At 41.9% G+C, this 26,517-nt stretch overlaps 1 protein-coding gene across 1 annotated transcript; it reads left to right on the plus strand.

The window, feature by feature from the left end:
* Positions 1-1,248: 1,248 nt before the first annotated feature.
* CTSF (cathepsin F) lies at positions 1,249-26,125 on the plus strand. Its single transcript, XM_075281598.1, has 14 exons — positions 1,249-1,499; positions 3,090-3,203; positions 5,170-5,251; positions 5,364-5,416; positions 5,518-5,593; positions 6,576-6,689; positions 9,363-9,508; positions 9,870-9,966; positions 13,766-13,846; positions 16,384-16,503; positions 18,395-18,459; positions 19,948-20,038; positions 20,119-20,177; positions 22,444-26,125. Exons 1-14 carry the CDS (start codon positions 1,299-1,301, stop codon positions 22,516-22,518), a joined length of 1,374 nt encoding a protein of 457 aa, XP_075137699.1. The 5' UTR covers positions 1,249-1,298; the 3' UTR covers positions 22,519-26,125.
* The last annotated feature ends 392 nt before the right edge of the window (positions 26,126-26,517 follow it).

The raw sequence follows: 26,517 nt of genomic DNA on the forward strand, positions 1-26,517 counted from the left end.
AATAAACGCTACGTTTTATAAGGACCGTGGTTGAAAGCTGGAATTTTTTATTTCATTGGATCGCCTCATTATTATAATACCATTCAGATTTGACTACAAGGTTGAGCGTTTCTCTTTTGCATTTTAACATTATTCTCTGCTCTGCTGGAGTATGTAGATGTGTATTTTGTGTGGGCCATTTCTGCCATTTTATTGTGACTCCAATGCTAAAAAGGCTTCTCCTTGGCTTACGTTTGGTTTACATGGTGGGTAGTAAAGAAGAATTTGAAGCAATTCCAAATTCTGGCCTTGTGCGTCCCAGAGCTTTGGTTTTGCACCCCACATACAATGTACAGCTTTAGTCTCGCACTACAGATTTTGCGGCTGAATCTGTGGTGGAATTTGTAGGACAATCGAGCAGGACACTTCCATGTTCAGTGTTCTCAAAAAAGAAACCCTGCTGCTGCTTCCAATCTGTGAGGCAGATTGGTACAAGAATTCACCTCAAAATCTACTCTCAGCCTTACACGACAAGCCATCAGTTTATACATCCACTTAGACTCTGTTCACATTGTTCATGTCCGGCAGGGTATGCTTTAAAACTTCGGAAACACGGCTCTACCATAGAAAGTCAATGGGTCTGCGGGAAAATAACGGATGCCACACTGGTGTTGACTCGCTGTAAAAAAAAAAACCACACACACCAAAGGATCAGCCTGTTTGTGTGAATATATCCCTTAAGAGGAATGGGAACAACTTTGCCACAAGATAAACATAAGTTTTTTTCTGTAACATTCCTGCACCTGTCTACTCCATAGAAAAATCAACAGGAAAAATATGGAATTGAAAATTACATGTAAAAACTGTGACAATGGTTCTTACATGGAAATACATTGCCAACCAGGACTAACCTGCACTGTGTGAACAAGCCTGTCAGACCTGCAATACTACTTTCCATTCTTTAGACAACGCTTCCACCTAGCGGTGAGTTGTAGAGTCGCATGAGGAGGGACGACGGGACAGTCCCAAATTATTATTATTGATTATTTATATCGCACCATTCATTCCATGGTGCTTTACATATCTTACCATTCACCTTCCCGTCCACCATGAGACACTCAGTAACAGTCCCTCATCCCTTCAGCTTTATATTCAGTGCCCTTATCAGTGCATTGCCAGACATAAAGATGGCACCATTTATATGATTTGCCCACAACAAATATGTCTGCCGCTGTGCGCCATCTATCACATGACCCTGTCACATGACCGTTGTTTACATCCTCCCAGTACAGGCGCCGGCAGCAGATTCTTCCCGTACGATGATGGCTGCGGGCGGCTGGTGGCTGCTGCTCCTCGGGGCTGCGGGGCTGGTGAGCGGGGTCCCCCCTGTGCGGTGGCTGCAGGTGACGGAGGAGCCCGAGATAAAGACCTTGCTGGGCCTGGTGGAGCGGGAGTACAATAGTGCGAGCGGCCGGGAGGACGTGTACCGGGCACTGCGAGTCAGCGACGTCCGGAGACAGGTGTGCACTGGGTCCTGGCCTCAGGGGGGCAGTGGTGCCGGGACAGGGGCTGTAATCAGTAATGTAGGGACCGTGCACACCGGGCAGCAGAGCTGCGGTACTGATGCGTTATTTGTGATCATTTACTATGTGTCCGGGTATGATCCAGTCCTGGCAGACACTGCAGACAGGAGAACAGAAGGGGAACTAGACTGAAACCAACACCATGGTCAAGGACAAGATCAAGAAAAGATGTCCCACCTCCGTCAGGAAGGCATCCTTCTATGCATGGCCAGCTTAGGCTGTGTTCACACCTGCTTAGGAGGCACCATTATAAGCCTGTCTCAGAAGTGACAGGACGTGTGGGTCCATCTGACACTGTTGGTGTCTGTTAGCAGTGCAGATGTGAACAGAGTCTTAAAAGGGTTTTCCTAGCTGGGTGGCATCTTTGATACTGGTTACTTATTCTCTGAATAGGTCACTGGTGTCAGACTGGTGGGGGCCGCCCCCTAGTCCATGCACAGATCAGCTATTCCAGGCAACCTCTAGTGACTGAACCTATACAGGGAATGGAGCCAGAAGCAGAAGACTCCTTCATTGTATATATGCTATATATATTTCATATACAGTGAACAGATCCTTTTGGTTCTGGCACCAGAGGCTACTTTAAACAGCTGATCTGCTCAGGGTCTGGGTGTTGGACTAAAGCTCTGCAACCATCAGAAATCTTTTAGACTGGAAGAGCTCTGCACTGACTTTGAGATTCTGTTGCTAGGGGACAGTGGTTGCAGCGGAGCTCTTCTGTAAGTATATAGAGCCCACATACTGTCCTGCAGATCATGTATACAAAGGGTGTAAATGCTTCTCCTGACTTGTGTTTAGGAGCGATCACTTGTTGTCTGCTTTTGGTGCCGTCATTGATCACCGCTGACATCTAAGCGGTCCTGCTGGCGGTCAGATGATTTCACCGTTTATTATGTATTGAGCCCCCGATGAATCCAATTGAGAGGCAACGCGTAGGGCTGTTTTTTACACTTATTTAGCTGAGTGTTTGATATTGTGCTTTGTAGCCTTCTTGCTGATGGTTTCCCTCTCTTACCCCTGTTGGCGTAGCCTCAGGGAGGGGAGGGCTACATCAGCTTCTGGTTTCGAATCTTTATAGTCTCAGCACAACTTCTCACTATTTTTGTGAAGGGAGTCAGGGATTTACACTGTAGGGAGAGCCCAGCCGAACTAATCCCCTGTATCCCTGCCCCTGTGTATTGGGTGTGTCTGTGATCTTACACATTCAGCAATCTGTGTGGTTGTGTTTTCCGCTTGGATGTCAGGCTGTTTATAGTATTTATGAGACCAGAACTCTGAATTTTTTTTTTTATTTTTTTTTTAGATAATATTTAATAAAAATGAAGTTTTATCTTGGCCGAGGTTTCTTAGCAGAGAATATTTTTTTCTCATCTGTGCTTGTTTGACTATTGGAGACTTTGTATTAACCTTTGCTTGTTTTTCCTATGTCAGACATAGTGATGTCTTTATCATGTTCTTTGCATTGCAAACTATAAACAAAACCTTTCTATAAATTGTCCTGCACTATTCCCTCGGATTGTTTTACAGCTGGTATCAGGGATAAGATACGATTTCACCGTCTTCTTGGGACGCACGTTGTGTAAGAAAGGAGATGAGAAGGTCCTGGAGAATTGCCGTCTTCACGACTCCGCTTCGCTCACGGTAAGTCACCAGACACGGATAACCGTCCGCCTGTCTGCTGTTTACAGAAAACAGAGGCTGGGCCTGATGCTGAGTCATATTGTGCACAACCACAAACTGGTCACACGAGATTCTGGGACGTTTTAGGTCATTACTGGAGCAGCTGACAGTCTGGTGACTTATGGAATGTGAACATGTTTCAGTCTGATGACTCAAAGATCTGCTGACATGGGGTGGCAGGGAGCGGGGTTGTTAAGCATGCTGACCCCATTAAGAGAGTCATTATTCAGAGATTGCCTGCTGTTATCATGGCTATACGTACGGTTTCTGTATCTATATACTGCTAGAAAGCTGACAGTGCGCTGAGTTCAGCGCACTGTCTGCTTTTCCGATCTGTGCCCCGGGTAAAGAGCTATCAGTCCCGGTACCGTAACTCTTTACAGTCAGTAGGGCGTTCCTGACAGTCAGTCAGGTACGTCCTTCTTCACAGCAGCGCCTATCGCGCTGTACAGTGTGAGCGGGGAGGAACGCCCCCTCCCTCTGCTCACAGTGCTCGTCCATAGACGAGTATTATCAGGAGGGGAGGGGGGCGTTCCTCCTCCCCGCTCACACTGTACAGTGCGATAGGCGCTGCTGTGGAGAAGGATGTACCTGACAGACTGTCAGAATCACCCTTCTGACTGTAAAGAGGTACGGTACCAGGACCGATAGCTCTTTACCTGGGGCACAGATTGGGAAAGCCTACAGTGCACTGAATTCAGCACACTGTCAGCTTTCCAGCAGTATATAGAACTGCCTGTGCCCAAAATGGTGAAAGGTCCTCTTTAATACTGAGAGTTCTGGGAAAGTGACTCAGCAGTTGTTATGTAATGTCCATGGCTTATCACTGTCCTGTTTTCCGTCACATATACTATAATGCTTGGCGTTAACCCCCACACCCAAGTGTAAAGAGAGCCTAACAAAGCATTACTGGTAGAGAACACAAATGAGAAAGTCATTAAAGAAATAATTCTGTATATTAAGCTGCAATCACATCTGTATAATAGGCTCCAGTGCTAATCCTGTCAAAATGACAGCTACCGTGGCGGATGATGACTTTCCCATTGTAAGTCAGTGTGTCAGCCACCAATGGTATCTTTTGTGCAATAGACTTGATGGTGCATTGTGATTATCATTATAAACAGTAGCCATGATGCAAGTGTGAACAGAGACTAACTTCACTAATCGTATCTGTGATTTACCGTCATTTGATAGACAGCATTTTGCTCAGAATGGCCCAAATGTCCAAGTTACTTACACTGATTTGGCAAAATATATTGGTCATGTGACTATATGCATAAATCTGGTATCTTCCCGTGATTTGCTGTTTTGATTCTTCTATTCCAAGCCAAAAGTATAATCCAATTCGGAATTGTGACACAGTAGCCTTCCCCAGATGGTTCATTCCCCATTCCGATCTGTTGTATGATGGATAGCGGTGGAGTCTGATGGACCTCATTGACCATAGACATCCTCAGGTTCTATTTTCTATATAGGAGAGCGTACACAGCACTACACAGTGCCAGATCCATTATATGATGGACATTATTACCAAAATCAGTAATGGAAGCGCCTCTAATGTGAAGACAGTTAAGGGCGAGACTTCCTGGAGTATTAAAAGGATTAAGAAATACAGGATGAAAAATAGGATTAAAAATAACATGTCTGATTTCTTTCCAAAATAAAAGAAAGTCTGAGTTGTGGCTGGTATTGCAGCTCAGTGCAATTGAATAGAGCTTAGCTGCAATACCAAACACAACCTGTATACTGATGTGTCGCTGTTTAGTAAAACATGGCTACTTTTTTCAATCATGTGGAGTCCTTTTCACAGGGTTTTTATAGGAGGTCCGGGCTTTGTGATCTTGAAACAGTGATCACAGCTTCCTAGCTCTCTACTCGAGATTGTCAATCGTAAAATATTACTATCTTGTATTATTTTGTTTTACAGGAAATTCAATGCAAATATTCCATGTTGGTGTTTCCATGGGCAAATGAGACAAAAGTATTGGAGCAAACTTGTTCTCAAGAAGGTCTGTTCATTCCCATAGTGTCATAGTCCGTCTCCATGTCCGTCGTTCAATTGGTTTACTATAATGTTCCTGTTTCTCTCCTTATGTGTAATCTGTTATGTTCTTCCTGTAGATCTTATGAAAGAGTCAAATGAACCATCCTCTGATCCTTCCATCAAAGCAGAGGTATAATTCATCATATTCAGCCTCATTCCTTAGCCCTGATATGTTTGTCACTAGGGTGCTTTTATGTTTGTGGCGTTTTAAATTGGTGATTCCTGTTTTAGGACGAGATGCTGGAAACATTATCACTATTCAAGGACTTTGTGACAACCTACAATAAAAAATACAAAGATGATGAAGGTGAGCGTTTACAGTAAACATGGCATCGGGGTGACGTAGTGAGCTGCATTCATTGTGAAGGAGAGGCATAGTTAAAGGCTCATGGACTCTGCTATTAATTCATCAGAGGACCCCCACCCCGCACTAAAACTTCATTCATGGTCGCCGTCCCTGTGTGTAAGGATAGGACTGCACAGTGACTTTGGCTGCGACCCGGACCAAAGATCACTGTGTTGCCCTATGACTCCTTCACTAATCTAAGTGAATTTGCTTTGCAGCCTAGGGGTTGTAGTGACTGTGACTTGTTCTGCTTAATCTTTTTACAACTAGAAATCGCAGCACCCTTGGGTTCACAATGCAACGCCATTCACTTACATTAGTGAGTGCATTGTAGGGTAACACAGTGATGTGTGATAAAAAATGGAGCCAAAGTCACTATGCAGTCCCAGTCTTACTTATAGCTACATCAATGGGTATTTTACGTAACCCATTTATGCAGCAAAGCAATAGAGTCTAATAGTCCCTGTCCCCACATGGGTGGTTGTGCCCTAATTGTCTGCCCCCTACAGGGAGTAGTCCTCCCCCACAACACATACTGCCCAGGCCACGCTAGTGCATTGTGTACTTACCCTCTCTTCCTAGACAGGGTTGATGTATCAGTAGGCTGTGCATTATATTTTCTCCTTGTTCCCTGGTTCCTGCTGTATGGTTGCAGAATATCATGTAGTTGTGAGAGCAGGAGTAGCCAAAAAGACAATAGAATAGATGCACATCTGGGCGCTGCTCAATACTATGCGGGAAGAGATGTGTATACAATCCACTAGTGCAGTAGTGTGGTAAGGGAGGGCTATGGGGCTCGCTGGCTTAGCAGCCAGGTCGTAAATGCAACTGCTGTGACCCCCATAGCTATGCCACTGTCTTGAATATCTGTTCTAGTATCCAGTATCTTCATTGTAGAACATCATCAGATCGATCACTCCATACCACTAATCCTGTTTTTCAGAGGCTCTGATGAGGCTACAGATTTTTTCTCAAAATCTCAAGAAAGCAAAGGAGATTCAGGAAAAGGACCTGGGAACTGCTGAATATGGGGTCACTAAATTTAGTGATCTCACAGGTGAGAAGCTGATTGTCAATAGAGGAACTATTGCAATATCCCCACTAGCAGTGCTGTACGGAAATGCTGGGGTGGAACAGTATATACTATAACCAGAAGTCTGTATGATTGTGAATTCCCTCATATACACGTTGTGTGGAACACCTATAACTTTTGTCATTGGGCATTTTCTAGTGAGGTTTTCTTAAGCTATACTAAGTAATGTGGATATAGTTGGTTGTCTCTTAGTATAAAGCCTATCTTTAGAGTTATAAACTGTGACCGCAGTAAATTTGTTTTCTGGAATTATTAATGTACATTCTGTAGTCCCTTTATTTCTTAGACAGAAAAGGTGACAGTGCATTTCCTTCAGATTTTACTCTCTGGGATTAGGAGCGTCACTTTAGAGATTTGTGTGGTTGTTAATGGTCAGACCTCCATATTTACTATTTGGTATGTCATCCTAAACTGTGAAAGAGAAACAAATGTAAACTGTTGCCACGTTGCGATGTGATAGCTCCGCTCTTTGTTTCTTAACAGCGACTTGCTATTACTGTGCTAATGTTGTGTGGGGAAAGAACTTTTCCTATGTGATTGGGAACAGAAATGTGGCTGCCAGTCATAGCTGCGCTAATTTCAGACACCAAAGAACCCACAGATCTCCTCTATGTAACCTGCTTTATGCTCGAGGCAGTGCTGACTGCACATAAGTGATAGATCATGGAGAAGAAGTATGCTCCCTTGTCATCGGAATTTGGGCAGAGAGCCTAGGACTATTTTCTTTAATGCAACCAGTTGCTATGACATACTTATGTATTCCCAGTCAAACGCCTGTTTATTTAGGCATGTATGTATATGCTAGTTTTTTATTATTATTATTATTTGTTTTTATGCCATTAATTCCATGGTGCTTTACATTATTATATTAATTCCATGGAGCTGTACATTGTTATATTAATTGCATGGTGCTTACAGTCTTTGAGGGAAGAGGGATAGAGACAGAAGGTTAGGGTAGAGACTGTTCACATGGCAGTGTGGTGGCCGTAGTGTTATTGGGGGTTGTAGGCCTTCCTGAATAGGGGAGTCTTCAGGACCTTCTTGAGGTCTGTGATTATGAGGGTCAGTCTTATGTGTCCACGAGAAGTCTTGGAGACGGTTGTGTGAGGAGCAGATGAGAGCAGAGTAGGAGGTCATTGGAGGATCTGAGGTTATGTGTGGGCAGGTAGTGGGAGATTAGGTCAGAGATATATGGAGGGGACAGGTTGTGGATGGCTTTGTATGTTTATGTTTATTACAAAGTAGAAGAAATTTTCAACAAAAAAATCTCTTTATGCATAAAAAAAGTAAATTTTTTTTTTTTTTTTTTTTTTTTATAAATAAAGCAACGTTTACGCTAGGTCCACACCTGTGTTCGGGTTTCCGTTCATGAGTTCCACTTGGGGACACGAAAAGCGGAAACCCAATCCGCTTAAAAAGCGGTTACTCGCGGACTATAAAGAGTTCCACTGGGTTTCCGACTGAATAATGCGAAGAGAAAAGTCTTGCTTGCAGGACTTTTTTCTCTGTATTTTTCAATTGGATTCGGGGACAGAAACCCCAAACTGAATCCAGGCACAGGTGTAAACCTAGCCTTAGCTTAAAAAAAAACAACAACAACACTCCTAAACATTAAATGCAGTGTATTAAATACTGATACTAAAAACATCATCTAGACATATTTGCTATTCCCAGAATCATATATACGATGATTGATGTACAGCCAAAAGAATAGTAAAAATTAAAACAAAATAGTTTTTTGTCTAAGTTTACCAAGATATAAATTCCTAAAAATTGAATGCTAAAGTCTATGTGATCCCAAAATGATTCCCTCAATTCAACTTAGGTTGTACAAAACCAGACTGCAACAGATTTAAAAAAAAAAAAAAAAAAAGTAACAATGGTTCAGATGTGAAAAGGCAATAATAAAAGTGGTATTTGAGCCTTACAATTCCTAAAGGGATCATTTCTAAATAAAAATGGAAAAAGGGAAAACTGGCAGCTCTCCGAAGATTGATAAAATATAACTTTTAATTCTAAATAATAAAAATATTACATAACAAAAAAAGAAGAAAATAATCAGGAACCCCCCCCCCCCATAAAAAAAACGCTACTGACGCGTTTTGAGATTCCTACATCTTTGTCAAAGCATTTTTTATGGGGGGGGGGTTCTTTTTATTTTGTTCTTTTTTTGTCACTTTTTAGTTATGTAATATTGAATGAATCAAGTTATTGTTTGTCCCACCATTTGGACCCCAACCGATCATAAGAACTGGGATCCACTGTTCACTTCTGTAGGGTGGCTGAAGAACAGTAGTGCTTGGCTGTCTTCAATCATCCGATAGAACTGAAAGGAGTGTCAGTGTGCCTGCGCTACTGTTCCTTTGTACAGATGGGGGTACACGGGACCCCTAGTCTTGTGATCAATTGGAAGACTAGTGGTCAAGGATACGTTTGATTCTTGGGCAAACTCCTTAAATGCTGTAAGGGCTTTTTATGTTTGTTATAGTGTTTCTGGGAAATCCTGTATGTATGAAATAATCAGTACATGTATGTTTATAGATTATATAGACCCTAGCAGATAGCACACAACTATAAACTATACTCACACTATCTGCATCTTACTTGTTTTATTGATATAACCTATCTAACTTTTAGAGGAAGAGTTCAGGACTCTGTACCTGAATCCATTACTCTCCAGCCAGCCTCCTCGTCCTATGAAGATGGCTGCCATGCTGGCTGATCCTCCTCCTGCACAATGGGATTGGAGAGAACACGGAGCTGTGACTGAAGTTAAGAACCAGGTAATGCATTTCTGACATACAAGACATTATTTCTAGTGAAACATTTGGCATATGTCACTTTTACTTCTTGCTTCCCTTCACAACTGTTGCATATATTCTCTTGTGCAAGGATTGTTTGTAGAACGTTACTATTTCACTATGTATATAGTTATTTTGCAAGCAGATGTTATTGGTGTTCTCACATTGCCACAGCTATGATACCCATAGTAACCAACAAATGCAGAAGTAAGGGGAAATGAGAATTTTCTGATGTCTGTATTCCTTTACTAATGCCAATCTGTCAGTCCTTTGTGACGTATTGTTATATAATCTGAGCATTTTCATGTGTTACTGTATCATTGTCTGTATTATATCTATACAGGGCATGTGTGGATCATGTTGGGCGTTTTCAGTAACTGGAAATATTGAGGGACAGTGGTTCTTGAAGAAAGGGTCACTCATCTCCCTGTCTGAACAAGGTACAGTATCTTTAAGAGTGAAGTCAATGATGGAAACATTCTCTCGGCATGTGAAGTATTAATCAACATTGCCTTGATCAGAGTGGAGCTTAGTCAATGGCTTAGGAGACCACTGTGACGCTAGAGGCTGAGCCATCACATGACACATAGAAGCTGCAATACTTAAACAGTGCAAGGTTTACAACAAAAGCAATATACACTCACCGGCCACTTTATTAGGTACACCTGTCCAACTGCTCGTTAACACTTAATTTCTAATCAGCCAATCACATGGCGGCAACTCAGTGCATTTAGGCATGTAGACATGGTCAAGACAATCTCCTGCAGTTCAAACCGATCATCAGTATGGGGAAGAAAGGTGATTTGAGTGCCTTTGAACGTGGCATGGTTGTTGGTGCCAGAAGGGCTGGTCTGAGTATTTCAGAAACTGCTGATCTACTGGGATTTTCACGCACAACCATCTCTAGGGTTTACAGAGAATGGTCCGAAAAAGAAAAAACATCCAGTGAGCGGCAGTTCTGTGGGCGGAAATGCGTTGTTGATGCCAGAGGTCAGAGGAGAATGGCCAGACTGGTTCGAGCTGATAGAAAGGCAACAGTGACTCAAATAGCCACCCGTTACAACCAAGGTAGCCAGAAGAGCATCTCTGAACGCACAGTACGTCGAACCTTGAGGCAGAAGGGCTACAGCAGCAGAAGACCACACCGGGTGCCACTCCTTTCAGCTAAGAACAGGAAACTGAGGCTACAATTTGCACAAGCTCATCGAAATTGGACAATTGAAGATTGGAAAAACGTTGCCTGGTCTGATGAGTCTCGATTTCTGCTGCGACATTCGGATGGTAGGGTCAGAATTTGGCGTCAACAACATGAAAGCATGGATCCATCCTGCCTTGTATCAACGGTTCAGGCTGGTGGTGGTGGTGTCATGGTGTGGGGAATATTTTCTTGGCACTCTTTGGGCCCCTTGGTACCAATTGAGCATCGTTGCAACGCCAAAGCCTACCTGAGTATTGTTGCTGACCATGTCCATCCCTTTATGACCACAATGTACCCAACATCTGATGGCTACTTTCAGCAGGATAATGCAATGCCATGTCATAAAGCTGGAATCATCTCAGACTGGTTTCTTGAACATGACAATGAGTTCACTGTACTCCAATGGCCTCCACAGTCACCAGATCTCAATCCAATAGAGCATCTTTGGGATGTGGTGGAACGGGAGATTCGCATCATGGATGTGCAGCCGACAAATCTGCGGCAACTGTGTGATGCCATCATGTCAATATGGACCAAAATCTCTGAGGAATGCTTCCAGCACCTTGTTGAATCTATGCCACGAAGAATTGAGGCAGTTCTGAAGGCAAAAGGGGGTCCAACCCGTTACTAGCATGGTGTACCTAATAAAGTGGCCGGTGAGTGTATATGTTCTCTATAACTGTGCTGAAAGAAACAGAAATGATGACTTGGGAACATTAGGGAATACAGGAAAAAAACAATATCAGAATCCACAGAAAGATGCCAATTGTTGTTAGAGGTGATCAAAGGTTCTCTTTAAGACTTTTCATGAGCTGCACCATTCCTCTGGATTGTGTTACTTTAGACAATCAGGTTATTTTCCAATACCCATAGTTTGTTATGCTGAAAAACACATCAGGACTATCAAATTCCCTAATCTAAGTCTTGTCTATTTTCTTCCCCTTTCTAAACTGTTCCTCAGAACCTGATGCATTAAGTCAACCGTAACTCATAGACTCCCTGCACCCTAATGCACTTTACATCTGAGTATACACTGATGGCTCATTCAGCTTTATGTGCATTACCTTTTATGAAAGATGTCTAAAACTATTTTATAATTTCACCTTTTGTGTCACCCCTATTTTCTCATTGATTATAAAGGACTTGCAAGTAGGGCCTCATTCCTATGGTATTGTTTAGTTAGGTCCTCTGTAATGTCTGATTGTATACCCTGATATGTGAAGTGCTGCAAAATATCCTGCCACAATATAAGTAAAATTAGTTATCATTTATTACTTTGATATAAGAAGTAAAAAAAATTATAGATCAGAGCAAGGGACTTATAAATAATCAATTTTTTGCACATAAGGATCTTTGCTTGTAACTCTCAGTGAATTATCCAACCTGTCTGAGCTCTTTTGTTATTTTACTTGGGACGCTGTCATTTCTATTAAATGTTAACAGGGCCTTGTTTACATTGACCTTGTGTACCATGTGACACTGGGGCTGCTGCTGCTTTCATTTAAAGGGGTTGTCCAGTTTCGGCAAACAAAAGTTATTGTTTGTATAATGAAAAGTTATTCGATTTTTCCAGTATACTGTATCAGTTCCTCCATGATCTTCTAGATCTCTGCTTGCATAGTAGTCAGAACTCTGCCTGGAGGGGCCACACGGTGGCTCAGTGGTTAGCACTGCAGTCTTGCAGCGCTGGGTCTTGGTATTCAAATCCAACCAAGGGCAAAAAACCATCTGCAAGGAGTTTGTATGTTCTCCCCGTGTTTGCATGGATTTCCATCCCATATTCCAAAAAAAGACATACTGATAGGGAAAAATGTACATTGTGAGCTCTATGTGGGCTCACAAGCTACATAAAAAAAAACAAAAAAAAAAAAAAAAAAGAACTCTGCCTGGTAAAGTCCATCACATGACCATGTAAAAGAAAAAAAAGAGAGAGACAGCACTGCGCTGTATATAGTGTAGTAAGTGAGTGAAGTGAGAATAAAATCCAGTTTAATGGTTATTCTCACCTGGCCGGGTTGTGAAGGATCACAACCACCATATAGGTTTTGGAACCGTTTACTAGGGGGTTCCTCCCTGGGGGTAGTGTGAGCTGCAATGTCCAATCACCAAGGAGGATATGAAGTCAGGGACCGTCAACAAGGACTGTGCTTTACCCATAGGATTTTTGAAGAACTGTAATTTTATTGAGATTCACACACGACGCGTTTCGGGTCACATGACCCTTTTTCAAGTGTATAAGAACCGGCCCTTTAACAGCGAAAAACTCTGCCAAAAAGGACGCTGTAAGGGCCGATTCTTATACACTTGAAAAAGGGTCATGTGACCCGAAACGCGTCGTGTGAATCTCAATAAAATTACAGTTCTTCAAAAATCCTACGGGTAAAGCGCAGTCCTTGTTGATGGTCCCTGACTTCATATCATCACATGACCATGGACTGTTTTCTATCCATTGGAAGTAAACATTGACAGCAAGCAGAGAGCTAGAAAATTGGAAAAAATTGCTACAGAAAGTAGACTGGAAAATTGTAGAACAATTCACTATGCAGACAATAACATTCATTTGATGAACGTGGACAACCCCTTTAAGGCCACCTTCACATAATTACCAGATTTTCCATTGGAGACTCTGTCACAGTGTCCATGCAAGACTTTTTCATCTGCTGGTTTCAGCTTTAAAACGCTGGATTTCCGCTGGGTTCCGTGTGTTACCGTTGTTTTAGTAGTCCGGCCTCTCCTTTGTACCGGTCCCCAGAAGGACCCAAATAACGGAGATGTATCCTAGCACACGTGGCAGTAGTGGGTTAGCTGCAGGATAACCTGCAAACAAGTGAGACCAGTAATAAGGAAAGGTCACTAGTAAGTATTTTCACTTTAAGTCTTCATTTGGAAACGCCCTAACAGTGATCGGATCCGGAGCCATCTTATAATGATCATGTGACACTTGGTCTTCATCGGCACAATCTCTCATTCCCAGTTTCTTTCTACCATTATTTGACACTTAAAAAAACTCTCTTGTTAATCTCATGGATTCTGTCTTTCAGAGTTGGTGGATTGTGATGGTGTGGATAAGGCCTGTGGCGGAGGTCTCCCATCAAATGCATATGAAGCTATAGAGAAGCTCGGTAGGTACTGTGTAAACAGGTGCATAGAGATTCCAGGACTGCAGTAACTCACAGTAATCCCTGAATGGACAGGGAATAGGGACAAACCTTATCAAGGCCATCTGTCATGATTTCAGACCTTCCAATTCCTTACTAGATGGAGTCTTACAGAGGTCCGATGTCCATTCCCAGTACTTAGGAGGAGTCTATCATCAGTAATTTGGTTATAAAACTAATCCTAACACTTATAGGGAGTATGTCAATGGTAAATTGGTTATAAAACTAATCCCAGTACCCTGAAGAGGTGATTCTACAGTTTCCAAAAATAATTCAGTTATTCAGCTTTGGAGCCCCATTGTCATGTAAATCATTTGTTTTATTCATAGGAAAATGGAGGGGAAAAGTGCTTTGGGCCGCCTCCTAGTTTTCTTGGGCTTTGGTCTCGGCTCTAGATTCCTAGACAAGGCACTTTTCCCCTCATTTGCATATGAAAAAGCTGCAATTTACATGACAATGGGCCCCAAAGCTGAATCAGGTATATTTGGAATCTGTAGAAACCCCTCCGTAGCTGCAGGTGATCTCAATAAGAAAGATCGCAGCTTGTCATCTCTCCCTAGTCCTGCTTCCAGTGACTTCGAGGAGTGTCATACAAGAACTTACCTTTATGGTTTCATCGCTCTTGCTACTCAGAGGGGATTTGTTTCCTGTGGCACATTTGGGGAGGGGTTGTCATTTGCAGTAAAGGATAATCTAAGCAATTGCACATCTCGACTCCTCTGTACCTTTTATCGACATTTGTCATATCTGGACAGATTGATGTTTGCTGGTATCTTTATCTTGGAGGTTTTTTTGGCTCCTGTAGCTCTAGTATATAAGTGATTACATGGAGCTGCGTAGATAGGTGGCGCTAGAGGCAAAGCTTTGGAAAGAGGAGTGTTGCGTGACTTATAAGGATACTAAATGCACATGTAAAAGCGTTGGCTGTGAAATTCCCAGGGGTTACATGTGAATTGTGTTGCAAATTTTACCTGTTTACTCTTATTGAAGTAGGTAAAATCCATAGAAAAGATCCACACAAAACATTTTCATGCTGTTAATTTTAAGGGGGAGTTCACACGGAGTAACGTGCCGCATGATGTGGCACGTATACGCCGTGTATGACTTTGTGGGCTGTATACGCTCCCATTGATTTCAATGGGAGCCGGGATCGTATACGTGGCGCTATTTTGCGGCCGTGATTTTGCACGTTACTCTGTGTGAACTTACCCTAACAATCTGCACCTCATGTCAATTTCTACTAAGAAAAAACTTGGGTGCGTACATGAGGTTAATAACATCTTTATTGCTGACTTTAATGCTACAATACTTGGTCGAAGATGTTCTGCATAAGAATCTGAGCGTCCATGTGCATGTAGTTTAAAGGGATGCGATCTTTAGAATCCCTTTTTTCAATACTAGCACGACAGAATAGCCTTGAGAAAGGCTTCCCCTACCTTTATAATTCTTCTCTGCGCCACCATTCCGGTGATATTGTTGGTTCCCAGAGCCAATTGTGCATGTCTTATTGGCCATTTTTCTGTGGCTGCTACACCAGTGAACGCAGTTTGGCCGAAAAAAGATGCAAGAGGAGGCGCGTGACTGTAGGAGAAGAGGGGTTTCGCTGGAGAGTCTTCAGGCAGCATAGGGGACGCCCTCAGTGCTGTTTGAGCGCAGGGGACGCCCCCAATGCTGTCTGAAGACTCATTTGCATACAGAGAAAAATGGGAATATCACCAGAACGGTGGCGTGGAGAAGAATTCTAAAGGTAGGGGAAGAATAGCCTTTCTTAAGGCTATTCCCACATGATAGTACTGAAAACGTGGTAGTACTGAAAAAAGGGATTCTAATGATAGAATCCCTTTAATGCCTTACAGTGATCAATTGCTGTACATATACAAATACATGCATTTGGTATATGCAGTTCTAGGGTCACACTGGGTGCACCTCAGAGATCTTCCTTGCTATCAGTTATATCTCTTGTTGGCACATTCTGGTTTGCACTCCTAAGGGCATTCTCATTTTGTGTTGTTAGATGTATCTAAACAGGAGCAGAATTTCTGTATACCGTACTGTACTGTTTTTCTCTACTTTTTTGTATCATATTTATTGATAAAGGACATGCATGTTTCCAATACTGTTAATGTATTTCAAAGTGATTTCAGGCTTGCATTGCTTTTGACTCCTATTGAAATTAATAGAAATGGGGGAGCTCCTTCTGTTTCGACCACTACGTTCTGAACAGGACTAACACACAGAAGTTCTCAGGAACTTCAGCCCCCACTGATCAGAAATTTAACCCCAATCCTTTGAATAGGGAACAAATGACTTCTGTGATAGAACTCCTTTATAACACATGACCCTCCGGTTCAACTCTCCTGCCCAATAAGACATTGGGTGTGACAGGTCTGACAAGAGGTGCAGGGGTGTCCTCTCGATAATACAGATTCCTCCAAAATTTGTTTACTTCTCTATATTTCATGGCTTTCCTTTCACGCTATATACTTTTTATCGTTTTCTAGGAGGACTTGAGTCAGAGCAAGACTACACCTACATGGGCCATAAGGAACGCTGCAGCTTCTCTGGCAGCAAAGTCTCCGCTTATATCAACAGCTCTGTGGAGATTCCGAAAGATGAGACCCGTAAGTAGAGTGTGCCTCTTCCTTATATTTTGGAATAAGGCATTTTAATAATTTAGCCAAGAGCTCTATCCCTGTTATGGGATACGACTCCTCAGCGCTCATAACAATTCCAGTATTCACTGAGATCCTGTCTTCCTAATTACATCAGGGAAGACAGGCTTGCACATTCCAGTGAGCGCCCTCTATTGGTTTGCAACACTGAGGCACCTGACTTCCTAATTACATCATGGAAGACAGATTTGCATATTTTTCCCATGGTCCCTTGCAAAGTGGAGTGCTAAAGGCTTAATAAGTCTCCACACACCTATATGGCGGTCTCTCCCCAAGGAGTGACAATACCCCCCTTACCTAGTATTTATTCCCGATCCCAGAAATCTGCTTTTACTCTATTCTTGGTTCTTGGCCAGTTTTTATAACTTGTATAACTTCTTCACAAAAAATAACGCACAAGAAGAAGTTGTTGGAATCAGATGAATTCCTAGATGTGAATGCAGTGACCATATGTGAGTTATCATCATGTACCTTGTAGAAATGGAGTTTCTGGACAACACTATAAAATTCCAAAATGGCTCAATACAAACACTCCTGTATCGAAAACCTTTCACCGGGACTAAAAACCTGAGAAACTTTTCTTATTCTAATATTATAGTTCAATGTTCGGAGTCAATGGATTAGTTCAACGTGGTCCTATTGTGGCCAGATGGAGGTGTCCAGTCAGTTTCTTCTTGACCCCGGATCTGCTTACAAATTCTGTTCCCTTTTTGTCTTGGAAGAATTCTTTTAGTCTTCATCTCCTGCAGAGTTTTATCCATAGGGTTTGTATAGGGCAGGATGTGAGTTCTCCGGAGAGAATATGGAGTTCCACATTAGCGGGTTTGCCAGATGATAGATGAATGACACAATTGTGTCTTGTATGTTCTCCTCCAGGCAGTCAGAATTTAGGCATGTTTTTTTTAAAAAAAAATTTTTAAACATGACATGCTGTGCAAACGTATTGTATGGTCTGGTTCAGTCTCTCTGTAAGAGTGATCCCTAAGGATTGAATCTCCATTTGGACCTTTTTCCAGTGCTGTGAAAATTAGGGGTACATGCACGACTTCAGGATTTACATGTAGAAAATCCAGATTTTTTATACAAGTTCTTTTGTGGGTCAAATGTTGTTACTTGTTCAAAAGAAAATGTCACTGTTCAGATGTGCCAATTTCCTTAAAAAAATATTTTTTTAGTTCCATCTGTGAGCGGTGTATTCTAGTGTCTTCCATTTAAGGGTGCATTCACACTAAGTATACGCTGAACTGATTCTGAATGTAAAACACGTTCAGAATCAGCGTGTACAAAGCAGATCCCATTCATTTCAATGGGAGCCGGCATACGCGCGTATCACATTGAAACCAATAGGGAAAAAAGCAACCCACTCATTTCAATAGGGAGCAGTCGTATGCCGGCTCCCATTGAAATGAATGGGATCTGCTTTGTACGCGCTGATTTTGAAAGTGTTTTACGTTCAGAAAGAGCTTAGCGTATACTCAGTGTGAATGCACCCTTAGGTTTATTCCCATGATTGGGCCATGTCTTCGGCAGTGAAAAAAGTAATGTACATTCAAGGCTAATCTGTCTCAATGGATCTCTATCATCTCATAGCCATAAAATGGCCTGATATATTACATGTTCTGTCCTTTGGTGGATGTTGCATGAATAGATCTGTTGAATTTCAGTGGGGCCAGCGCACAGCCGTGAAACCGCTTTATGTGAATAAGTAATTAGCAGTAATAAAGGAAGTTATTACTTTGTTAGTTGAACAGTGGCAAGCGTTCCCCAAAAATGGCTAGCATGGTCTTATTCTTTACATTACACAGCAAGTCAATATCCACTTATAACTGTTTCTTTTCAGAGATTGCGGCCTGGTTGGCACAGAATGGGCCAGTATCCATAGCTCTGAATGCTTTTGCCATGCAGGTAAGAACCTCTGACTTCTGGCAGCCTTATTACGTCTTCCAGTAGCTTTTGGATTTTCTTCTTGGTTTCTACATCGTTGATTTTTTTGTATTTTCCTTGTATTTAGGTGCTAATGTAATGGGAACCTGTCAGGTGCATTTGTGACACTAAACCACCAGCAGATCCTTATAAACTAAAGTATAGTACTTAGAGATGAAGCGGCTGGCACGCAGACTTTGCCGGCGGCCGGCCGCTTAACCCTGTGCGTGCCGGCTGCGTCACTCTTCAGAAGTGGATTGGCAATGGCTGACCTAAGTATGTTCTGGCAAGCTACCTGCCCCGAGGCCTCTTACCCTGGCTATTACTGCAGAGTGCAGCCCCCGCTATATACCATTACTCCTAAGGTTATGGCTACACTACATATTAGGCTGAAAAGTACAGAATACGAAATGATCCAAAAAACTGACATGTTGCTTCCTTTTATAGAATATTTCCCATTGAAATCAGCGGGATACTAATATTGGGGCATATTTCTTGGGTACTTTGGTACATAATAAGTGAGGTTTTTTTACACACTGCAATAATCGTGCCAAAATGATGTGTGAACATGGCCAAAAAAAAAAAATGATCTCATCAATGAACAATGGGACTTTTGCATAACGCCCACTACATGTAGATGGTTACCGTAAATAGGTCACATTCATTGTACCTTTAGTCCTTGTATCTGATCCAGGGAGAAATCTCCCGGAAATAAAAATAAATGAATAAACAAAACAACTTCTTCTGTGTTCTCTGTTCTGGCTTTCAGCCATCTTTCTCAATCGAGTTAACCCTTTGCTTCCCTATTCCTGCTTCACCGCTTTTATTCTGCACAGTGTGTACAGTGACTATGGCTGATTAATAATGATATTCTTTATGTATCTGCACAGAGGTTCAGCTAAAAAATAGATATTAAAAATGATTTTTCAAGTGTGATGTGCTTAATTAAAGGGATTCTATCATCGACTATAGTGATTTCTAACTAAGCATATATTTGCATAGCCTTTAGAAAGGCTATTCCAGACATACCTTTTATCCAATAATCCTCACAGCCGTTTTTGAATTAGCCCGCTTTTATTGATTTGCTAATTAGCCACCTCGAAACAACGGAAGTTCAGTGAGCACTGTCTTCTGTGTGTAAACGGGGAGGTGAGAGCAGCATCAGCAACCTTCCCTGCTCTCACCTCCCCCTGTGTACACACAGCAGACAGTGCTCACTGAACTTTCAGTGCGCCGAGGTGGCTAATTAGCATATCAATAAAAGCGGGCTCATTCAAAAACGGTTGCGAGGATTAACAAATTAAAGGAATGTCTGGAATAGCCTTCTAAAGGCTATGTAAATATATGGTTAATTAAAAATCACTAGTGCCAAAGACAGAATCCGTGTAATACGTCATCTACAATCCAATATGTATATGTATAAGTTTCCATCTATTTACTGATATGTTCCTGTACTTTTGCTCCTGTCAGTTTTATCGTAAAGGGATATCCCATCCATTTCGCATACTTTGTAATCCTTGGATGATCGACCATGCTGTTCTTCTAGTGGGCTATGGAGATCGTAAGTTGTCATTTGTCTTTTTTGTATTGATATCCGTGTATTGTGCTTTTCGTTACAGTTCACATTATCTTTTTCTGTAGGTGCTGGTAAGCCTTTCTGGGCTATCAAGAACAGCTGGGGAAAAGATTGGGGAGAGGAGGTAAGTGAGCTGCTTACGAATGTCTTTAGTGATCTATAGCATTGCTCAGAAATGGCCTTAAAATCTGTAACAGAATCCAGTTATGTTTTGACATTTACATTGCAAATATTTGAAGGAAATCCGCAATGTATGTCTGTTATTATTTGTTCTAGCAGTGTTTGCAAATCGCAGCGTTTCCGCGCTGCAAACTTTTCTGCAAAGTGGGGATGGTATTCGCATGAATCCCATCCACTTTGCCTGCACTGTACAACGCTGCGATTTTTCCCACAGAGTCTCCGCTGAGGGCAAAACGCGGCGTTTACGTCCCATGGGGCCCCCGGCGTTAGGCTAAGGCACCACATTGCAGAAACGCAGCTTTTTTTGTTGCTGATTTTACTGCGGTTTTCTATGCCAAATCCAAGAATGGCTATAAAAGGAATGGGAAATATATATAAAGTACCGTATTTTTCGGACTATAAGACGCACTTTTTTCCCCCCAAATTTCGGAGGAAAATGACAGTGTGTCTTATAGTCCGAATGTGGGGGGAGGAGCGGATTTGCAGCATGGCCGCGCTACTGCCACCGCTGGTTTTCTGCAGCGGCAGGAGCGTGACAATACTGCAGGCCCCGGCAGCTAAAACACTCCCCGGCATCCGCTGGTCTATTACAGCAGATGCCAGGGACTGTCTTAGCTGCTGGGGCCTGCAGTATTGTCACGCTGAAGAAAACCAGCGGTGGCAGTAGCGCGGCCATGCTGCAAATCCGCAGGTCCCGGCAGTTTAAAGTTAGCCCCGGGGCCGGTCCCCACCGGCCCCATACCTTTAGTGATGCAGGCCGGCTCCTGCACGGCGAGGCCCCAGGAGCCGACCTGTTCCGATGACAGCTGGGAGCCTAATGAAGGCTCCCAGGCCTGTCATAGATATATATTACTATCGCGGCTGGTCTATGACACTCCGCGATAGTAATGTATAGAATCTCCCATAGACGGCAATACACTTCTATTGCCGTCTATGGGACTTGCAATCAAATTATTGCAGGTTCAAGCCCCCTAGGCGGGGGATAATAAAATAGTAAAAAAAAAAACAAAAAAAAAACAAAAAAAAAAAACACAAAACAAAATATAGTAAAAAATAAAATAAATAAAAGTTCACCTCCTTTCCCTAGAATACATATAAAAGTATAACATTACTGTGAAACATACACATTAGGTATCCCTGTGTCTGAAAATGCCCGGTCTACTAATATTTTTATGTACAGTGAACGTCAAAATCAAAAGTGCTAAACCGCCGGGTTTTTCTCACCGTTTTGCCTCCGATTTAAATAAAAGGTGATCTAAGCAATAAACATTTCCCAAAATGGTATAACTAAAAAGTACACCTGGCCCCACAAAAAAAAACGCCCTATACATCCCCGTACAGCTGCAGGGTCACCTGTCAATGTGGCCTTGCAGCTGTTCCAAAACTACAACTCCCATACATTAAATATTTTACCATTTTTTGCCTGAAAATTTTTTTTCCCTATTTTTCTCCTCTAAAACCTGGGTGCGTCTTATACTCCAGTGCGTCTTATAGTCCGAAAAATACGGCAGTTATACTTAGCCTAAGGCACCACATTGTGGAAATGCAGGGGTTTTGGCTAAGTTTGATGCCCCATGTTGTGGAAAGTCAGCTTTTTCTGTTGCAGATTTTGATGGGGTTTTTTTTTTAGCCAAAGCCAAGAGTGGCTCAAAAAACTGCAGCAAAATCTGCAACAACAACAAAAAAAAAAACATTTCAGCAATGTGGTGCCATAGGCTGGGGCCTCATGTGGCGTTTTACAGTTACAATAATAGGAAAGTGGATGGGATTCTAGCGAATCCCATCCCCACTTTGCTTTAAAATGAGTGTTGCGGACACGTTGCGATTTCCAAAACGGTTTCGGTTTTGGAAATTGGAGCATGCCAATTATACCTATGGAAATGCTGGCGGTTTCCCTATAGATATAATTGAAGCAGAAAGTCTGTAGAGGAAAACTGCAAAGTTTCTGTCAAAAGCGCTGAGGGAAGAAACATGAGGCATTGCCGCCGTGTTTTTACCCACAGTGTTTTTTTGCACCACGTGGGGGCCTTACCTAAAAGGGCTTTCCCTTGAATGACAATTATTCTTTATATTCAGGATAGGGGATAAGAGTTTGATCTCTGCTGGTCTATGGTGGGTTGTATCTACTGTGCGCATAGGAACAGTAGTACACATCTATGATGGCACATTATTTTTTTTTAACCATTTATTTGATCTTTTCTCTTTTTCAGGGCTATTATTATTTGTACCGTGGGACCGGGGCATGTGGCATGAACACCATGTGCAGCTCAGCAGTAGTAGACTAGAGTCTTCTCCAGAAGAAATCCTGCTGCGTGTCCAATGATCTTCCAACCAACATGGATGTGTTTATTTGAGTATTCTCTGCTAAGGTTCTTCTAGTATTCACCACAATATGTGATTTTAGCGAGTATATAACTCCTTACAGGTCTGGGTACACATTCTTAACTAATAGTCCATTTTCAATGAAAAGATATTTATAGCTGGATAGCACTGAGTGAAATGAACTAATATATTTTACTGTTTTTAATATTTTATCATGAAGATTGACGTTGATGTCTTCTTCAGCCATCAGTATGTCACTTTGAGTTATGTATTTCTGGGGAAATGAAGTGTCAGAAGTATACAGCACCTATATTGAGCTAGCTCAGGTGCAGTATATTCACCGTGAGACATTTTGTGCTTTGCTCAGGCAAATCTGTTTCATCTTTCAAAATATAATGGGAGAAATTTGTCAAGGACTGTATGCTAGTGTTCAGACCTAAAAGAAGAAGCAGGTTTTGTCCCTCGTCTTTTGTGCGCTGGTATTTGCAACTCATTTCTATATCCCTTGGCACTTTATACAAGGAAAACGAAAAGTTAGCGGAGGGCAGGGTTGGTCAGCCATTATTGTTAAGCGAATAATAGATACGAAAACCTCGCTCCCATAGGAATGCGCGTTAGCGGCCGGCAAATCTTCACAGCACTTAACCCCTTGGTGTTCGGCCACTTCCACGCATTCCTATGGGAGCGAGGTATTCAACGAATAGTTTCGAATTCTATTCGCTCATCTCTATTAGCCATCTGTAGCCCGATAGTCATAGGACACAACCTATATTGTCCTATAGATGCTACATAATACAAATTGGGAACTCCATAACTCTAATTTATCCTATTTGGAGTAATCCTCCCAAAAAGAATTAATCTCAAATTGATCAATAAATAACAAGTTATTAATTTAGCCAAAACATGATTAGAAACAGAGTGGCTATAGAATGACATAAGGGGCGGAGGTCACAGCATGGCGAAGCAATACATGATCAATATAGGCAATCATCAATTTATTATTACAAACCACTCAATTCATTATAAATTCATTTATGTACATCGATGCTATAGTGGATACACACAGGGTCAAGTAACATTTATATCACGTGGGGCCCCGGCCTAAGACAGAAGCCAGTTTATACAAAAAGGAATATAGATATAGATAGATAGATAGATAGATAGATAGATAGATAGATAGATAGATAGATAGATAGAAGTTTGCAGCTGACCAGCTATTGCAATTTGCAGATTGTTGTATCAGAAAATATTCAGCCCTAATGTTAATAGTTATTTTGATCCCTGCCTATTGCTGTATGACAGATCAGATAAGTACTGGTGATATTACACGCACATACCACTGCGGTTGCATCAGGTACAACAAAGGCTCGGGAAGAACATCAGAGACATGAGCTGCTTAACTAAGCTGCTGACACATAATAGTCCATGAGTACAGCACTAGTCTGGTATTGTGCATGACTCCGCAGTACGGAGAAGAAGTGACCCAGATATTTCCATCTTGTTCTTGTAGTCATTCCACTACACAGCAATTTGCGCTGTAACCACAGTCAGAGGCTCGGGGTAATTATACTCACAGGAGACACGTTCATTTTTCATCCACTGATGTAACATGTCTTACCCATTTTTCCACTGCATTGAATCAGAAGAAAGGTACAGCCGCACTGAACGGTTCAGCTACAGTCATTAAAACGTTTTGCTAGTGCCAGCACTAATTCATTACAATGCTTATTATTCATTAACACATATCAGAACCACGCAGCAATTCCCAACTGGTCCAATTAGAAATTACATCCATGACCAGCGAGGCATTGCCAAGACATTGTAGCATCTTTCTAGAACAAATAACCATTAAAGAGATCGAGAGTCTGCGGGGATAGCACAAAACCTGGGAAAAAAGGACTGCAGAGACTTCATTCCAGGGCAAGGAGTTTGTGGGAGGATTTTCAGTTTTTTTATAATGCTGTCTCAAAGTTTTATATGTGAAATGTTGACCAAAATAGATTGTTATGATGGGTAAATTTGTGCTTGACTTACGCTAGGTTTGGCATTTCGGGTTTCCGTTCTTCAGGTCCGCTTGGGGCACCGAAAAAGAGGAACCCTATCTACTTGCAGGACTTTTCTCTCCGCATACTTTAAAGCGGAATGAGGAACGGAATCTCTGAAAGCTAGGGTGAACCTGGTGTAAAATAGGTCTGCCTAAGCAAAAATTCACTTGCCTGTCATTAAAAGAAAATCATTAAGGGTATGTTCACACAGAGTTTTTTGGAACGGATTTTGACGCAGAATCTGCCTCAAAATCTGGCTCTAAAAAATGGCTCCCATTGACTTCAATAGGAGCTGCTCGCTTCTTTTTTTCCACTAGCTAGTAGCAGAAAAAAGAAGCGAGCTTCGCTATCTTCCTGCGGAGTCTGTAGCTGACTCAGACGAGACATCCGAGGTGTAAGGCTCCCTCACGATTAGGCCCATTCTTCAGGCCTAATCCAGAGCGGAATGCCGCGTCTTGATGCCGGTGCAGTGCACCCACGCGGAAGTGTTCACACGCAGAATGCAAATTCCGCATGCCACATGCCCTAACGAGGTTTCCAGGCACAAAATGGTGGAAATTATTAAGCTAGCTCGTGTACATCTTACCAATCCCTCCCTTTTGCTGCTCCAAGGCTACCTAGACCTTAATGGTCTTTAGTTCTTGAAGTGACCGTTCATCCAGTCATTATGTGTCGAGGGGGGATAGGAGACATTTTTATTTTTTAACCCCTTTTGTAAAAATAATTTTTCCTGTTTGACAATTTTAATTCCATAGAAGCAATGCACATACTTGATTTTAGGGGTCCCCTCTTCATGTTATAGATTTACTGTACAGCTTTATGTTCATAGTAGACTCTGATGCTGATTTTGAGGGGGATTCTGCCTCTATACGGTATACAGCGATGTGCTTCTAGCTTGTACCCCGTATACTGATCCGTTCCTGGTTCCGGTGTGCAGCAACCCTGCAATGATTTTTATAATTTAGGCTATTGGGGTCTGACCCCACTGATCCGCCATTGGACGGGGTTGTTAATACTTAATAGAAGTCGCCAAAAAAACTCTTTTACAAAAAAAAAATCGTAATAAATAACTTGCACAAAGTAACTTTCAGAATAAAGTGGCGTAGCAGCTTCTTAACTATGATGCCAGAGCTTATTCAAGTGCATAGAAGTGTCCGTTATTGGTATGGATAGATATTTTGGTAGTTTAGACTGTCTGATCAAGGTCCATTCACTGGGGAAGGAGCAGCTAGTATTGTATAGGCAATGAATACATAGTCGCACAAATGTTACATATATGGCTGCTTTTCCACAAATCTACCTATGTGCTATAACTCTATAATAAAGCTATGCATTAAGCAAATGAACTAAAAGCTCCAATGCACAAAACGGGTTTGACCATTGTACATGATAAGCTAATCTCTGTTGTATACCTCAATATTTTAGAGATTATAAATTATTACTAGTAATTTAACCTTTGTGGTGTTGACTTTTATTAAATGTTTCGTCCTCTTCATTTTACCTTACAATAAAATGTGTTTGCGTCCTTTGTCTTGTTTATTTCATTGCTCAAGGGACATGTCAGTTATACCTATGGAAACGCTGGCGGTTTCCCTACAGATATAATGGAAGCAGAAAGTCCGCAGCGGAAACCTTGGTGGACTTTCTGTGAAAAAACTGCGTTGTATTGCCGTTGCGTTTTTTTCCGTAAGCAAAAAAGTTTTACTATTGTCGTGACACAGGGTTCATGGTAGCCACAGTTATTCATTTTTCACTAGCTAGACCAAGAGAAAAAAAAAAAAAAAAAAATTTTGTTGAGATGTCTCCATTGCTGGGAGCCATAGTCAATGTCTGGCTGAATAATATTAACTTTCGGGTGACGGGGTAGAAAAATCCCTAAGGGGGAGTTCAAACGGAGTAACGTGCCGCGTGATGTGG

Source organism: Leptodactylus fuscus, chromosome 7 (genome assembly GCF_031893055.1).
Source record: "Leptodactylus fuscus isolate aLepFus1 chromosome 7, aLepFus1.hap2, whole genome shotgun sequence".
In the NCBI taxonomy this organism is placed as follows: Eukaryota; Metazoa; Chordata; class Amphibia; order Anura; family Leptodactylidae; genus Leptodactylus; species Leptodactylus fuscus.